Source organism: Dermacentor variabilis, chromosome 1, assembly GCF_050947875.1.
Source record: "Dermacentor variabilis isolate Ectoservices chromosome 1, ASM5094787v1, whole genome shotgun sequence".
Lineage (NCBI taxonomy): Eukaryota > Metazoa > Arthropoda > Arachnida > Ixodida > Ixodidae > Dermacentor > Dermacentor variabilis.
The window spans coordinates 208,267,342-208,284,603 of record NC_134568.1 but is presented as its reverse complement, the minus strand read 5'-3'; the positions used below and the strand labels follow the sequence as shown (position 1 = coordinate 208,284,603).

Sequence of the window (17,262 nt, the reverse complement as noted above, 5' to 3'; positions counted from 1 at the left end):
CTTAGGTGCAGCAGGCAGGGCTTAGTTTTTGTTTTAATTATTTTTATTTCTCATTAATTTTTATTACCCAACAAAATTTTATGTCCCCATCTATTGCAGCAGGCAGGGCGTAGTTTACTGTTTTAATTATAATATTTTATTTTATATATAGTTCCCAACACAATTTTTATCTCACCATCTATTCAACGATCACGCGTATCGATGTTGGTTCGTTAGTCCAACCTTCTTTGTTTAGACTGGTACAGGGGCCAGGAAAGAAACTCGGTTCATAGTGAGCTGGTGTGTATGTTTCTGGAATGAGTTGCGGCCGGAGAAAATGCCAGTTGCGTTTAACTTTTCCTTTTGCTTGATTATTTCTTTGAGTAATGGCTCTCCGCGGCGCTGGCAGATCCTCGGAACCATATATCCCGCGATATGGGTTAGATAAGGTGGAAAATAGTAGATTGCGAGACAGCGTCCATCATCAGACCCTGCATTAACCGTTCAACCCATAAGCAATATGACTGTCACCCCTTACCTCGTCTTGTTTTCCCTAATTGTACAGCACGTTTCGTGCGAAATTGGCAACTGGAAACAAGAGTCGCAAAAAGATGAGAAATTAAGCGATCCACTAAGGGAGAAATCCAAGGCAACAGCCAAACAGGGAGGAAAAGCGAAAATTGTTTGTGAAAATATTTATGGATCAACATCTTTTTATTTAAAAAGGAAGCAGAGAAAACGCTGCCGGAAGTGGAGAATGATTCCGTGTGTTTTGAATCACTCCTCTACAGTTATCAATTCAGCCCCTGAAGTAGCCACTTCCCTGCTGTGCTAATGGGGGTGTTTTTCTAACCTTCCGTGGTGGGCGCAGTACGTCTAGAACCGGAGCGTCCTGCGCTATACGCGGTTGTACGGGACTGGTGACCAGGCATCGTTGCGCAACTTCCCAATTAACAACTGGAGTCGGTTTTGGCATTTGGTAGAACAGTAAAAGAAGGATCCAAAAGAAGTGTGGTTGTTCCGCAAGTATACATTTCGTAATAATTCTTCCAGAGATCAATCACAGAACGCTACTAGAAATCTTTATTTTGCACTTTTTCTGGTTAACTTGTTCTTGGCAAGGTTCTTCCTGCGCATCTTTCATGCACGAGTCCATTTGATGTGGTTCTTTGTTTTCCAAGAAGAGGTGTATCGCACAGGCGCACCTGTGAGATACACATTATTTCTATTGTCTATTACGGGTTTACGCGTCTTTATGGCGAATGGTGGGCATTATTCACATTTGTACTAGTAAAAGTATCCTCCCCTTCATTTGCATAGGAAAGTTACCTTGGGGTGCCCCCCCCCCCCCACCCCTAAAAAATATCCTGCGTACGTACCTGTTGTGGACCAATATACCTGAAACGGGTGCAATAGTGTAGGGATTACTGCAAAGTAGAGTACCTTGAAAAACGATTAACCGACCACAATCCAGCAATTTCAGCATGTCCCCAGCTAAAGTAATTGCTTAAATAGTCAAATATACATAAACAAGAAAACGCAGCGCTCTCTTCCCATGTGCCGCGGCAGATCCGGTAGGAAAATTGTTCCCCGACAAAGGGACCGACCTCGGCAATTTGGTGGAAAGCCTAGTCAAGGAACTCGGAAAAATCAACATCCCGTTGATCGTGTACGGCACCCTGTTTCACCCAGAAATGGCCGTCTCCTCCAGCATGACAGACGACGAGCAGAAGAAGAAGGCCGGTGAGTCGCACCCTACGCGCTGCAAGCATGTACTATTATGCCCAGGGTTGTCCACATTTATGGGAGATACCTAATTAGTATTCAAGTGCTCACAGCAGCTGAAATTTGGCATGAAATCTAGTAAACCAACCTTTCATTAATGTATATCCTCATTAGGCTGAGTAGAAATGTTGAAGTTATACTGGCTTGAATATTATCGTCCATAAAAAAAAAAGGATTCCTTTGTACAAATGACTATACTACCAAGAATAACATGATTTGAATATAAACCTAAAGTAATGTGCCTGACATATATCAACGGCGGGGCGAACAATGGAAGCCTCGGCCTTGAGCAGACGTTTCGACATGTCGGCGTCGGGCTGAGGCTTCCCTTATTCGTTAACCGTTCAACGAGTCTCCATGTTCCCGTGGCCCATTTGTCTTGTTTGTGCTTGAGGTAGCTGTCATATGAATCCACATTTCATCGTCTGATACACTTTTTGTTTTTTGAAGAAAACGAGAGGCACTTTGCAACTAAGTTATGAGGTGTAACGTCCCCAACTGCACAGGAATCAAGCGGTTGCGACCTGCGTCCTAGAACGCATCCACTAAGCCACCGTGGCGGGTAAAGGCACCTTTCCATCGAGGAAAATTTTGATGTTTATTTATTTATTTATTTTGCTCATGTTGGAACTGTACTCCCAGGCTCTCCCAGCCGTGGGAAATGGAAGAGCTAGTTAGCTAATTTTTGCAGCGTACGTATATGGCATCTTTGGAAGACTTGGCTCCTGTAAAGTGAGTTGACAAGAAAAAGGAGGGGTGGGGGGAGAGTGGAGGGTGGCGGCGGGAGGGAGGGGCGCTCAAAGGCTCCCACCTCCTACTAGGTTTGCGCATTGCAAACAGACAAGCGTAGTGCGTAGACCATGCGATGGTGATCGTGTCTGCAAAGTATTGGTACACCTACGTCTGGCGATAAAAAGCTGAAAATGCAAACTAAACCTAGCGTGTCCTTCTCGAGGGAGGACTCGGCCCATCATGTGCAGCGTGAATACATCACACGTGTCACGCTTGCACGTCACGCGCATGGAGCCGGCACAAATAGCCAGCACATGTGCGAAAAACTAGTCGATTCCTGTGTGAAGCGCAGAGTGCCAGACGGCGCCTTTGGAAGCCACGCAGGAAAACGAATGCAAAAACGCCCGTGCATTGGGTGCACGTTAAAGAACCCCAGATGGTAAAAATTAATCCGGAGTCCCTCACTACGGCGTGCCTCATAATCATATCGTGGGTTTGGCACTTAAAACCCGAGAATTCGATTTTCTTTATTTTGCGAAAAGGAATGCGTACAGGAATTTCCCGGGAAGAACGCGGGAAAGATTATCGCATCGCTGCCCTCATATATGAGCTGCGGCGAATAGCGCTACTTCTTGATATGACAAGCTGAACGTTTGTAGAAATATCAATAAAAATACAGAGCTCTCAAGGGTGCAATATTGCAATCCGATGCTATGTTTTAGAAACGCACCTACAACTGCCCATTGTTTGGCCTATATTCTTAACAGGAGAACGTACATTCAGCTGAAGCTGGAAACAATAATGCGATTGCTACAAACGTTTCTGTACAGAGCTACTCAGAAAGTCACTATATAATTATAACTTGGTACAAACAACACAAAAATCTTGAGATTGCAAATACTTTTCGTACACTTCTATCCGCAAGAAATCTAGAATTATCCATGCAAACATGTAGAACTGGCAACACTGGAGGAGTCATCTCGCACCGCGGACACCGTAACTTAAGCACTATACCGTAACTGTTTCGCACGATTCCATTCCTTCCTGGTCATCCACCGCTCGCGATTGGCCGACCCTAGTGATAATGTATACAGGCGGAGCGCCACTTTGACCGTTGACGAAGCGCGAGAAGGAAAATAATTGGAATGGCATCGCTACGTTATTCTGGCCTTGAACTATTGGCCTCGAGCTCCACCACTGGAAAAGCTGGCGCCACCGTCGGCGTGACGTGCTAGGAGGGATCACGTGGACATAGCGGCCGCGTCGGCAGCTTCGGGCGCGCCGAAGCGAGCTGAAAACGAGTTTAAATTCCCTCGTACGCTGCGGTTCTCATTTAGTGGCGAAATTTTCCCGCTTCGAGTGTCTCCTTTACAACGCTTGAAAGCACTACAATAGGTAGTGGCTGCCCTTGAAGGCGCGCAACATGGTTGGCTACTGCTCGGTGCCGCAGGGCCGGACGCACGTAACGGAGGCCGGTGTCAGCCTTATTCACACGTAGCCGCAGGACAAGGAGCTGCGTGAAGCTTGGCTCGCGAAACATAAAACCAGCAAACAGTCATCGGCTACAACTCGGGCATGCAGCAAGCACAGACGCGAGGTAGATTTCTGCTACGGCGCCCGGTCTGCGATGTTCTGAAAACGCGCACTGAGACGCTCGCCCGAGTCCGCTGCCCGACTAATGTCATGACGGTTTGGTCTATGAACTTGTCGATGCTATAGATACTGGCAAGTTCAGTGGAGTGGAAAGGCAGCGGTAAGAAGCACATTTAAAAAAAAGCATGGCATATGGTCATGTTTGTGTTATGAATTAATGCACTGGATTACAAAAAAGGAGCAGCGGGAAATTGCACGCTGAGAACACCGATAAACATACAGTGCGACGCAACTCGAGAAATAATATTAAAAGGTCAAAGAATTTAGAAGAAAGAAAAGATTGAATCGTCGCGACGGCACATCACAGTCCCCGTAGGCATCGAAGTCTCTACAATGAAATTATTTTTGAACAGCTCTGATAGCGCCCACGCAACAATGGTTGCTTGTATACTGTCAAATGCTTATATTCTGCGGCCTGAAGCTCATGGCACGGTGCGAAAACGCGCGCGGAGAAAGCGAAACAGTGCGCGGACAAGCATGCAGACGCGCAGTCGGTCGCTGCGAATCTGCGCGATCGCTGCATTGAGGCTTCGTTCTATTACACTCCACTTAGTTATACAAACACTATAAGAACATATTTCACATAGTTTGATCTCAGCGTTTACCTACCTTTCACGCAAGAAGCCGGTTCGGGAGACTCCATCGCGGCGACCGCGCACAGTGGCGTTCACTGTACGTATTCGGTAGAGATAGCGTCTGTAAACGATTGTGTGCTTTCAGTTTGCCCAAGTTTATTATTTAGACAGTAAGAAACTTCTCTCGTTTCGAAAGCACTTACAGAAATGTCCGGGAGAGCTCGCGCGTGGTGTTTTCAGTGAGCGCTGACAGCAAAACCTATGAGGAGCGCGCCACGTGATCCCTCATACTGCGCCAGCGAGGCGCTTCCGATAGATGGCGACTCTGTAACTCCTCGCCGCCAATACTGCTCCACGGCGGAAAAGAAGCCATCAGCGCACTGTGTCCCCAGGTGGTTTCTCTCTCAAAAAACGTAATAACATGACAATCGGTGCTTTCAGCAAGACATGGTCGACGGCTATACAACAACAAACACCTGTACATTAAAGCGGCTCCATTTTTCGTGCACCACATCAGCTTGCAATATGAGCCTCGCTGTCACGTAACGGTGGCTTTTCCCTACAGGCAAACCATAGTTACGGCCGATCTGGGGTGCACATCGATGCGAGGAATTCTAGCATAACTCATTTCCCGTCTTAATTCAGGTCGGTCGACGCAGACGCTGAAATGCGTCAGGAATAGTTACTATAGTTGGTTGCCGCTATAGTGATGTTTAAAAGGACGCTAAAGGAATATTATGTAATGCAAGTATGATAGGTTACAGTTTTGGACCACCAGACAGGTCAGCCTTACCGCGAGCGGAAGCTTGAGAAGCCAGAAATTACGATAAAAATGAGAAATGCGAGACCGACGCCACCTTAAAATTTCCGCTTAATTGTGACGGGCAAGGATTTTGACAGCGTCTTTCGATGACTATTGTCAGTGCAGGAGGACTATGTACATTCCAAAGTCTAATAACCATCCCGACAGCTAAAATGGCCCGATGCGTGAAAGTACGTCCCCTTAGGGTTCTAAACTAAAAATAGAAGTTTGCCCTTCGTTTTCCACGACTAATCGTCAGCTTACACCATGCTTAGAGGCTTACGCGCTCTCACAAAGGCTCGTGCGCCGCGTCGATGCACGATCGAATAGTAAATTGTGCCCGCTTATGTTACCAACGCAGTAATGGGCGTTATCGCGAAGACTGCCAAAAATTCCTGGTAATAGAGCACTCAAGGTAAATGTGCGATATTTTAGAACAGGCGAAGGTCAGAAACCAGGCTGTGTGTTCTCATTTTCTCACTAATTACATGAATACAATAATTTATTTAATTAGCGCAGTTACGTGGCTACCGTCAATGTGAAAAGTGTAGCTACTGATAAGGTGATCTCATATCGGTTTTCAAATGGCGCGAGAAGTCCTCCTATAGCTAGGCCCTGCAGAACGATAACGCTTTGAGAAACGGAAACCGAGGGCTCGAGGAGCGCAGGAAAACACGCGCACGAGAAACGTCAGCTGTCGGCGTCTGCCGATATCTCCCAGTATGTGCCACGCAGAACCATATTTCTTATTTCGACGTGGTCATTACGGCTCGTGGCGGACGCTTCCCTCACCCGTCATCGATGCGCCAAAACGAAGCTTAGCGCACTAGCTGTTTGGTCGCGCTTGCCAAGAGCTTTGCTTGGCCACGCGTGATATCATGGCTTTTGTTTTTTTAATAATAAAAATGAAAGCCATTTGTTCTTTTTAATGCGTTTAGCATAGAAGATAGCACAGTCTAACACAGCGGTACGCAATCACCCTTCGCGACAGCTTGCGTTGTGAGACGCTGCCGTTGAGACGCTGCGCCTCTGGTCGCAGGCGCTGCACGGATTTCCGAACTGATCTCCTTGAGGAAGTGGCGCTCCAAGTACCGGTTGTCTCCCGCGTACGGGTAAGGCCCGATGGCAAGGGGAGCGCCATCCCATAACACATAGTGCAAACTAGTGCCACAAATAACCACCTCCCAAAGCATGCTGAACGCATTCTTGGAAAGCAACCGTAGTTGGTCCTTCATTTTATTTTTTCGCGTTTGCCTGCAGTTCCTGAAAAAGTGATGATAGTTCCATTTGTGACCATTTACGTTAACATCGAGAGGTGATTCCTAATGTTCTGCAGTGCCGATGTTGGAGTGAAGCCAAGGGCACGCAGGGCGCGCCACGAACCGTAACCACCTCAAGACGTCAACAGCTGACGTTTCTTGTGCACGTGCATTAGCGCAAGCTCTTGGGCCAGTTGGTGCATGATGAACTTGAAAAAGGGGTTACCAGCGAAACACAAAGGACGCGCACACAAGGAAAAGCCGTCCGTGTCTAACGCCTTTTCCTTGTGAGCGCGCCCTTTGTTTCGCTGGTAACCCCTTTTTCAAGTTGTGCACGTGGTTGCCTGCACCCCTCAAGCGCCCAGTTTCAGTATCACAGCAGGAAAGTGAGGAACTCTCTCCTGTCGCAGGGCCTAGGACAATGACTTTTCGTGCTATTTGAAAACTGGTACGAGAATACCTAGTCAGTAGCCACATAAGTGTGCTAATTAGATTAATTAGTGTATTTAATTAGCGAGAAAATTAGAACACCTAATGTGGGGCGTGATCGGAGTTCGTTGTTCGACGCGCACGTTGATTTTGCGTTCAGTAGGTGAAAGTGAACGCGCGTGTCGAACAACGATCTCCGATCGCGCCCCTGTTTCCTGACGTCCGTCGTTCGCGACTGTCCGGTTTTTCCGTAATAGCGTTTTTATCTTGAGCGCTCTATGTTCAGGATTTTCTGGCAGTCTTCCCAAAAACACTCCCGTCTTGCAAAAATGGCGGTAACAGTAACATCGAGCGCGGGTGCGCAGCGTTGGTTAAGCAGGGCAAGGCACAGATCATCGAGCTGATGGAGCGCAACCCGGACTACGTGAGCTCGTACGTGGAAAAGCAGCGCGCGTACGAAGCCTTCCTGGGCCTCGCTCAGTCAGAAAGCGCCGTCAACAAGGAGCTTGAGGAGGTCGAGAAGGTCATGGACAGCATGGAGGACTTGATCAACTCCAGGAAGATCTCCGGCAGCACCACGCCCGGTGGGTTAAAAAGCCAGCAGTGGCGCACGGTGCTCCAACACTCGAGTATACTCGAGTAAAGTCGCAGAGGTAAACGCAGCTATAAAGGTGACTGAAAGGAATTTAAGAGATGGAATCATTATGGCAAGACAACAAACGTGGGTACGATAGTGTAGTTGGGATTAACCACATATGAGGAGCTGATGCAATGTGTACAATAGATATCCGATGGTCTGTTAAAGTAACACAATGGATGGAGTAACACGCGATGCCGTGGGTAGGGAAATGCAGTTGAGGGTGGCAAAGGATTAGGCTGACTCATGAGATGAAGAAATTTGGCAGGCATGAAATCGCCTAGCACAGAATGGGGTAGTTGAACCTCTGGGAGACGCCTTCGTCCTGAAGTGAACTTAGACGTACGATTATAAAAGAAAGAGACCAAAACACTGGCTTATACCGCCAAAGACGACCACGGAAACTTGCATTTAATAACTGCAGGCAAAGCCAATGCAGCAGTGACGCTTGTATATTGAGATATTTCTAATGCATTTTTTAATTATTCGTATTAATAATTTCAGGAAGCGGCAACAACATTCTACTTGGCTTATCATTTGCATGCTGCTTATCAGTTGGTTGCGCTTGCATGGAGTGCCTAGCCAATGCCATAGCAGCGTTTACATGAGATAGAGGAGTTGAACCTAGAGTTGAGCCTAGTTGCTTCGTCGTGTTCGAAGCTGGTTTCTAGTGGGCTGGGTTGAAAGAGCGACACGAGTCAAGCCAACGCCTAGATAGTGCAAGGCCTGTGCACTTCAACCCATGACGTCATGCTACCTTGACAGACTGTCATAGAATCTAATAGGGATGCTCCCGAGTAAGCCGCGGTGATTTCATGTCACTGCTTTCGTCTCGCAGGGCTTGACACGAATTATTTGTAACGCTTCTAACTGGTCCAGGAACGCAAAAATTTTGCAAGACATGACACTTACCATGATTAACCCTCCCATTTTCACGAAATATAAACATGTTGTAAGCTACAGCTATGTAAGGACAATGGGAAGCATAGCTGATAGCGGCCATATCACACGGTCTAAAACATGACTTTTTTTTTTTTTTTGCAGAACCTGTGTTAGATCCCATTCATTTAACTTCGCAGATATTCATAGCGTTCCACCTATTTTCACTAAATTTGATCTTGGTGGCATTTGTAGTTCTTCCAGGCAACAGGTTAAATTCTGTCCCGTTCATTAGACACTCATAACACTTTAGAGCATACGCATATGTAATTTATTACCACAGCCACAATTAACCACCCACTGAAATTTGGCCTACACATCACCTGTTATGTCGTCCTTACTGTCAACAATAAAGCCTCGTTTAGTTCACTAAGGACACCAGGTGAACCCAATGTAAGTGTCACGCATTAAGACACCTCCAAAAGTGAAGGTTCAATAATTATTCGTAATGTTTATAGTAAGCCAGAAACGTTAAAGAATCATCACACATTCTACTTTAAGAAAATTAAAACTATGGGGTTATCTTGCCAAAACCACGATCTGACTGTGAGGCACGCTGCAGTGGGGGACTCCGGAAATTCGGACCACCTGGGGTTCGTTAAAGTGCGCCTAAATCCAAGTGCACGGGTGTTTTCGCATTTCACTCCCATTGAAATGTGGCCGCCGTACCTGGGATTCGGTCTTGCGCACATTTTACTTAAGCTGCACCCCTTCCTTTTTAAATAAAATGTTTGTGAAATGCATTGTTCTCTTGAAAATTTGGGAAATGCAGCTTATAACGGCAGCTTGAAATTTTCGAACACTTGCTTAAGGTTCCGTTAAATGTTTTTCAAATTTTTTTTTTCCAACAGCAGTACTTCACCAACACGCATTTCACATCGCACACAAACTTGGCGTAGCGTTCCCCCTATGTTCGCAAAATTTGACCTCGGTTGTAATTGTAGTTATGCCAGGGCAATATAAGTTTTACGCCGCTCGTAAAGCACACTCATAACGCCCCGGTGAAATTGCATACGCAATCTTTGTAAAAAGGCGCATTTAATCCACCTGTTTCAAACGTTGCCAACACGTTACACATACCGTTCTCCTATGTTTCCCAAGTATGAACAAGGTGCCTTGTTTAGTTCACTGAAGACAGTGGAGAAACTGGGAGCCTCGTATGACAAACAAAAATAGAGGGGGGAAACGAGGGTTCAGCCATTAGTTACAATGCTACATTTAAAGCAAGTACGTGAAAGTTTCGCAGTGCGATTACACTAAAAATAGTCCATACTGTCGAAACGGAAGATGGCTGATCTGCCCGCTGATCATCGGCAATGCACGACATTGCCCGTGAAAAGAAAGCGCGCTGCTATACACTTGGAAACGCTTCTAACTGATGAGACGATCGTCGTGAACGTGCTTACATCAGATAGCGACGGCGATGACGGCAGCGATGACGCGGTAAGGCAGGCTGCCTCAGTGTTGTCCTCACAGGAGGCCCGGTAGATGATTCAGTCCCTCCAGGGCTTCGTTTCCGCGAGGAACCTTCCGCTCCCCTACGTGGAGCACTTGGATGCCTTGGAGAAAAATGTCGGCAAGCGTCGCGTATAGTGTGGAAGGTCGACGGACATAGGCTGTTCTCGTGCAAGCCACTGAGAAGTGGCGAGATGCTTGTGGCGATCTCTCCTCAGCGTTTCTTCTGGATTGCTCAAACTGTCAGGCTGCCGCGGCAGCCTTCTCGAAATTTTTAAAAAGCCCCTTTTTGGGCCAACAAGGCGATGCCTCGGCGCTGCTCGCATATCCCTTGCCACCCGTAACACATCTTCGCAGTTATAGTAATGCCATTCTTTAACGCCGTCAGCCGCGGCTTGTTACACGCGATCGGAGCGCCCAGGAAGCAGTGAAACGAGTGAACACAATCAGCAGCTGGATGGAGGAAGGTGGTGGGGACACTGGCCTCCCCGCCATTATAGTTTTCTCACATCAGCGCTACCATCCTCCTATTTTGATTTTTTTCATGCAACCCGGTTATAACACTATCGGTTATAACGATGGCATTTTCGTGGCATTTGAATATTTTATAGGCGTGTTCGACTGTATGAGTCCTCAAACTGGCCGTAAAAACGCACTGTTGTTCCATTTACTTTTCTAACAAAATCCTCTTTTATGCATTGGAGCACAAAAGTAACTGGAACACTCATTTCGTCCCACACTTTGGGAAACACTCTCGAAGCTGGTGTCCTCCTGGAAATTCATATTAGTGCATTTGTTAATTAGATGTGTGTTCCGATTTCTCCTGCGAGTAATGTCCGCCGAGTCGAATAATCCAGCTCAAGGATAGGAATTATGCTATCTTCCACAGGTTATTTTTTTTTATTCCACAAAACTTAAAAATGATCACCTATACATAGATTTAATAATTCCGGTGTTTGATAATCCAACAATTTCATGCCGCAAGGCACACCATCATTGGTTGCAGCTGATTATAATACTTTAGAATCCCTCGCCCTTAGGTTAAGCATAGCTGGCTAATTTTCAAATACAATTATGCGGTCCCAAAAAAGTGGGCATGTTGCAAGAAGTGCAATGTGAAATTTGTTATGGCAAGAACTGCCCAGCACCAGCTTTCCCCGCAATGCCAGCATGTATGGTGCACCCTGTTCGTCGCCTGCTGCAGCTTTTTGCTGCAAGGTACAAAAGACAATCCTCACAGCCCGAACAGGGGATGGGTAATAAATAAAAGCATTACTTACATGGCTAATGAATTCACAAAAAAAATTTGGTCTCAGCTGTTGTCTTCTTGTTGGATGTTCCAGCGTGCAGCCAAAATTGCCCACTTTCAAAAGTGGAGGCGCAAATGGCATACATTGCCCCTCCACTTCCGACAAGGGGGAAATGCCCCTTTTGCCCCCCCCCCATAAGTACACCAATGGTTCCAAAGCTTGCTCTCTCATTAAAGGGACACTAAAGACGTGTAGTAATTTACCCCTCTGCAATAGCAAAAAAGCGACTTTAACCATGACGGAGGCTTGGTAAGCCATAAAAGATGCAATAAACGAAAAATGGGGGTGACACTGCCGTGAAGCCTGAAGCTCCCACACCGGTGTGATATCAGGGGTTTTGACAGCGTCTGGTTGGGGTTTCTGTAATTGTTTACCAGTAAAGAAAACATGGGCACTTCAAAGGAGCAAGATACTCTACCTAGCTAGAGCTTCTTCTGCGCCACCCATATACGAGAAAATACCTTAAAAATTCGTGACATCACGCCAATGAAATAGCCCCAAGCTTTTGCCAGTAAATTCAAGAAAGAGCAGTTTGGTCCTCGTCTCGTCTATTATTAACAAATAAACAACCTTTTCCCTACAAATGAATATAGTTGTGAAGAACACTTTCAAGTCTACATTGATTTAGTGCTGGTCTTTAGTGTCCCTTAAACTGTATGAAAAAGCGGCCGAGTTGGGTCATTTGGGCTTGGAAGAGGCCAAGATTGCAAGAAGATGCCCTGATTCTAGAGTTCACTTGAGTCACAATAACTGTTCATGGAAACAGAAGTAAACTTGCCTAACTCTACCCCCACCTGTCAGGTGGGCATTGGTAAGAGACTAACTACAGTGACGCCATTGATGGTGCAATAGATAAGCGAGTGTGAGCTTATTTTTGGGATTCCAGTGTTGCATTGTGTTTGGTCTGACTGACCACGAGTAGATGCTCAATCCATATTGCATTTGTTCACTTTATATGTCGAAGCTTGTTTATGGTCTTTCAGAGACTAAAGCACAAGAGCTCGGTGCATGTGGCGGATGGGGATTGAAGGCACAATTTTTTTATTTTAGTATGGCTAACCAAAAACCTGCCAGCAGTTGACAGAGCCCATTACTTGATACCTATACTGCAAGTTTATTAACCACATTCATTCTGGATCAACTATGGCAGCGATACGATGACCTACCAACTTGTGTCCTGCTTATTGACCAGTCCGGGACAATTCTTTTTCTTATCACTTGCAGATGCAACACAGACCTGGCTGTTTTCTATCTATGTGTCAGCAGCCGATGTTCACCTCATGGTACTGCTGCACGCCGTCTACAAGGCGGGCCTGTGGGATCGTTACTTTGAGAAGACACAGAAGAAGCATAAAAACCTGATGAGATACTTCAAGAGGATGAAGCATGACCCTCTCATTAGCAAGGCACTCCCAGGGCTCATTAAGTAGAATAGTTCCTCGAACACACTGCAGCAAAAATGGAAATGCACAGCTAAATTTGACAAAGTGTTTTATGAGACAAATACATTAAGTTCAGATAGAGACATTGCTGGCATTCATTTCTTTCAGAAGACAAAGGCAAGCATCAACATGTAAAAATGGTGGGATTGTGTACATTGATGATGGCACAGAGCTATTCAGGCAGTAGAGTCAACTGTCTTTTATCAATCCCCACAACCAGCTCTAGTATCCTGCTTAATATGCTAAACAATATGCTGGCACTCTTACATGTTCACAATACTATGTAAAACAAATGTGCACATTAAGTAGGTCTTCAAGGATTTTAAAACATTTAGCTTCTCTGCTGGATGGATGCATTTGATATGCTAACAAAACAAGGCAGTGGCAGCTAATACAAGTAAAAATTTTACAAAAAGAGATGTGAATTGCTTTAAAATATGTCATGCTCCTAGAAGTTGTATAATACAATAGACAAACCACACACCCCTCAAAACAAGAAGGCTTGGCATGAAATAACCCAGACATTGAGGCATTCTTCAAAACAATATAAACAATGCACTATGTACAAGTTCCAGCCAGTTCATGGCTACTTGTAAAATTGTCATTAGTCCACTCAAGCCTGCTGAAACACAGCTGCCTGAGCATAGCAAAGGTACCAATCATATATACTTGGGTCCCTAAACAGGTACAGCTTAGCAAAAAACCTCTGTCACATTAATCCTTCCTTCATAAAACAATGCAAGCTCAAAGCCCTCCACAATTTTTTCCATCCTAAGCAGCGTCGGAACAGCATCGATGCTGCAGCTTGACTGCTGCACATGGAGCAAGAATTATTCTTCCTCCGTGCCCCTGCACATACTGCAGCTCTACTAGTTGACTGCATGCTCCATTTACATATAAAGTTGACCTGCCTCCATTTCCATGGCTGACAAGAGAACTAAAATGTGAGACGTTGACTGCAGGCAGTGATCTGGCGGTGTCCACTGCTTGTTGGTTATTAGGATTGGCATAACAGGTATGCCTTTTGCTTTCTTTCTTCCCAACATAATGACGGCTCAGTTGTGTTTCTCACTCCTTCTTCTCATGACTTGCCTCATCTGCAACAAGACAAAATTAAACACACGATTAAAATGCATGGTTGAACATTACAACATGACACACATAAACTGCGTGATTCAGATGCAGGGAATAGTAGGTCTGAAAGTATATGTGTGAGCCAAAAATACCTTTATTGTTTTTCTGTAATATGCAATGCTTCAAGCCTATCCTTATCCCACTGAACGTTCGCAGTTAAACTACAAATGAACCTTGATTTTGATGCTTGTGAGCGCTGAACAGCAGAAAAGGATGCCAAGCCTTTCCTCCGCTCGCACTTCCTGGCATTTGTTGCACACGACACATCAAAGCTTTGCGGCACTAAAACCAAGTTCACGGTTAAGCAGCATCTTTTTTTCCGTTTTATCACCTTAACTGACGATGACAACTTAACTCGTCATGACAAAGGTTCCACTACCTTGTAATTCTGACACATAAATAATACAGACCTTGCTATTTTTCTTTTTCAACAAAATCTGTAAAAGCGCTACAGGCATTCTTGGTATCATATCCTTTTAAGGGAAATAAAGCAAAATAAATAAATGCAGGTTATAAAAAAGTAGGCACTTGATCAATTTTACTCAATTTCTCATGACACTTAAGGGGTTGATTAACATAAAGGTTATGGCGCGCATGAAGAGAAAGGAACTCTCAATGCTGAACTTGCTTGAATGCTTGCCCATGTTTGAGACTAACCCAGTGGCAGCTAGTGCGGCCGTCCCAGATCATTATGCTGCACCCTCAGCGAGAAATGCCGTGACAACTGTAAAACCCGCTTCCATGCACTTGTTCACTGACGACAGCGCAAAGTGGCAGTCCACACTTTGTGTGTTTTGACAGAGTGGTTGTGGACTGAGTGACTGTGCTATGGCATAACCTTGATAACTGCTAGAAATTCCGTGCTTCGCGCCAGTTTCGTGAAATAAGTAAAAACCTGCAGCAAAACGCAATGCTGTTCCAGTTGGTAATATTTTTCTGCACAGTGAAAAAATGCAGTACAGAAAAGTATTAACTGGAGCAGTAATGCATGGCAAGATTTGTGTCCGTACTACTCACAATAGCTGCTAAGTGCTAGCACAAGGTTACACTTTCGAGTACTGGCAATATTACGATTACGACATGCCCCATAAGAATAATAATTAAAGGTATTAGTAAAATTTTTTAGTGATCCTTACGTCTGCCGCTGCTATAAAGCTTTGTCAGTAAAGATTTTCATTTTGCCTGGAACCATATATGTAAGGATTCTTTTCTTCCTATTCTAGTCTCTTCTATTTATTTCTTATCATATGTCCAGCTGAGTGACTAATATCTGTGATAGCAAGAGCATGGCTTAATGCGGACACCAATGATGAAGGGCAAAGAAATGTAAACTGAAAAGAATCGTTACATAATACGAGCCCTGTAATTTCTAATTTTTAATAACCTGAGATCAAAATCACGAACACATTATATCTGATTCCAGAGGCCTAGAATGGCTAGTGTATCGTCTAACAGAATATTCAGCCAACAACTCTTTAGATATCTGCCTTCAATAACAAGTGTTTCTTGTGCACATTAGCACCATGCTATGCTCAATACATAATCGTAAATAACGACCAAACTGCAATTTAAAAAATTTACAAAGTAATGCTTGTGAACTGACTTAACAATTAAAGTAAAAACATTTGAAATGCACCATAGCAAAGGCGTTTGAATACCCTATGAATACAAATCGCTGAGCAACATGAGAACAAGGTGAAAGCAGGAGCCAACGTTTCGACAAGTGGACTTGTCTTCTCAAGGCCTTAAAATAGACAACTCCACTTGCCGAAACGTTGGCTCCTGCTTTCACTTTGTTCTCGTTTTGCTCACACCTTGAATTTTCATCTCCTGCATTCCCTGTGTTTTCTATGAATACAAATGCAACTTTCACACTTAACATCAGTGGTTGCACACCACCAGTTATTAGAATAGCATTTAGTTCCAGATCCAACCCACACATCGGAACATGAGAAGCAAAGCTTTCATGAGACATTATGGTTTTGCACCATAGTGATCACCTGCCTGCCAGTGATGACGGCAAGACGCTGAGGCCCCCACCATGTGACCCCCATGATCATGCCTTATACTATCTCTGGAATTAGGCCCCTTTGCAACTAAGTGGGCTGATTCTGGAGATAGTGAAACAGTAAATTGCACTTTATTTGGTGAAAGACTGACCAAGCAGATGTGCCAAACCCAAAACCTTCGGATAGTAGGCATAATGAGGTTTGCTCTATTAAATAGAAATTGTGCTCTTGATGACATATATTTGTAGCGAAGAGGACACTTAGGTAACATTTGTTTTATCATTACATAGCTATGTAAAAAGCAACGCCAGCAGCCAGGACACCTGTAAGGGTAGTAAAGATGGTAGTGCTGTCCTGTGCGAGAGCTATTTGCAAGACCGTAGCCGCAGCCAAGGTCAGGAAAGTACGGGAGGGTTCACAAGGAAAGCTTCGCTTTAAGGCAAGTTAATGTGAGAGATCTTGCTCACATATACATAAACTGTTTTTTATTACTGCATAAGATTTGTTCGCAGCCTTGAAAGCCTTATTATGATGATTTGTGTATGAGACGCAAAGCAAGAGATAAAATGTGGGTTACACGTAGTGCTACTACATCGGAAAAAATTACTTGCCTGCTTCATCATCATCATCAGATGCTTCAAGGACATCACAGCAACATGTGGTATAACAGATAATGCTCAGGAAGCCCAATGGGAGTCCAAACAGGACGGCAGTTAAGACAGGGTTTCCTCGCCACATTCCCTAGGAAAGGTAAAAGATGTTGCGCATTTCAAAAAGTGAACAGCACACAGCAAATCCTGTCAATCCCCAAATGTTTCCCACTAAGAAAAATATCTCTAATTCATGAGCAGATTGTAAGGTTACTTGAAATGTGCAAGTTCGCTTATAGTGTGAATCAATATACAAAAAATATTTGCAGATCTAAGCAGCTCCTAGTGGCTTAAATGTGCGGCTAGAAGTTGATGAGCTAATGACATGCAACCAGGGCATACAGCAAACACAAAAAGGGCAAGTCCAGGAACTCTTCAACAGAACACACATGCTGAGTAGGCGAGAAGAGACAGAGCAGGAGAATATGAGATGTAACAGTCTTTCTGCGCACCTCATGCAGTGCATCTTGAT

At 44.8% G+C, this 17,262-nt stretch overlaps 2 protein-coding genes across 2 annotated transcripts in view; one reads left to right on the top strand and one right to left on the bottom strand.

Moving 5' to 3' along the window:
- The first annotated feature begins 1,673 nt into the window (after positions 1–1,673).
- LOC142559524 (uncharacterized) lies at positions 1,674–13,022 on the top strand. The gene is made up of 3 exons (XM_075671132.1): positions 1,674–1,722; positions 7,580–7,798; positions 12,780–13,022. The coding sequence occupies exons 1-3, from the start codon at positions 1,674–1,676 to the stop codon at positions 12,983–12,985; spliced, it is 474 nt and encodes a 157-aa protein (XP_075527247.1). The 3' UTR covers positions 12,986–13,022.
- Positions 13,023–13,029: 7 nt separating this feature from the next.
- The window catches only part of LOC142591748 (protein disulfide-isomerase TMX3-like), a 56,535-nt gene continuing 52,302 nt past the window's right edge, over positions 13,030–17,262 (bottom strand). The window contains exons 12-13 of the mRNA XM_075703953.1: positions 16,752–16,881; positions 13,030–14,094 (exon numbers count right to left, since the gene is read on the bottom strand). Of these exons, the coding sequence (XP_075560068.1) occupies positions 14,066–14,094; positions 16,752–16,881 (159 nt within the window). The 3' untranslated portion in view covers positions 13,030–14,065. The remainder of the gene's footprint in view (positions 14,095–16,751; positions 16,882–17,262) is intronic.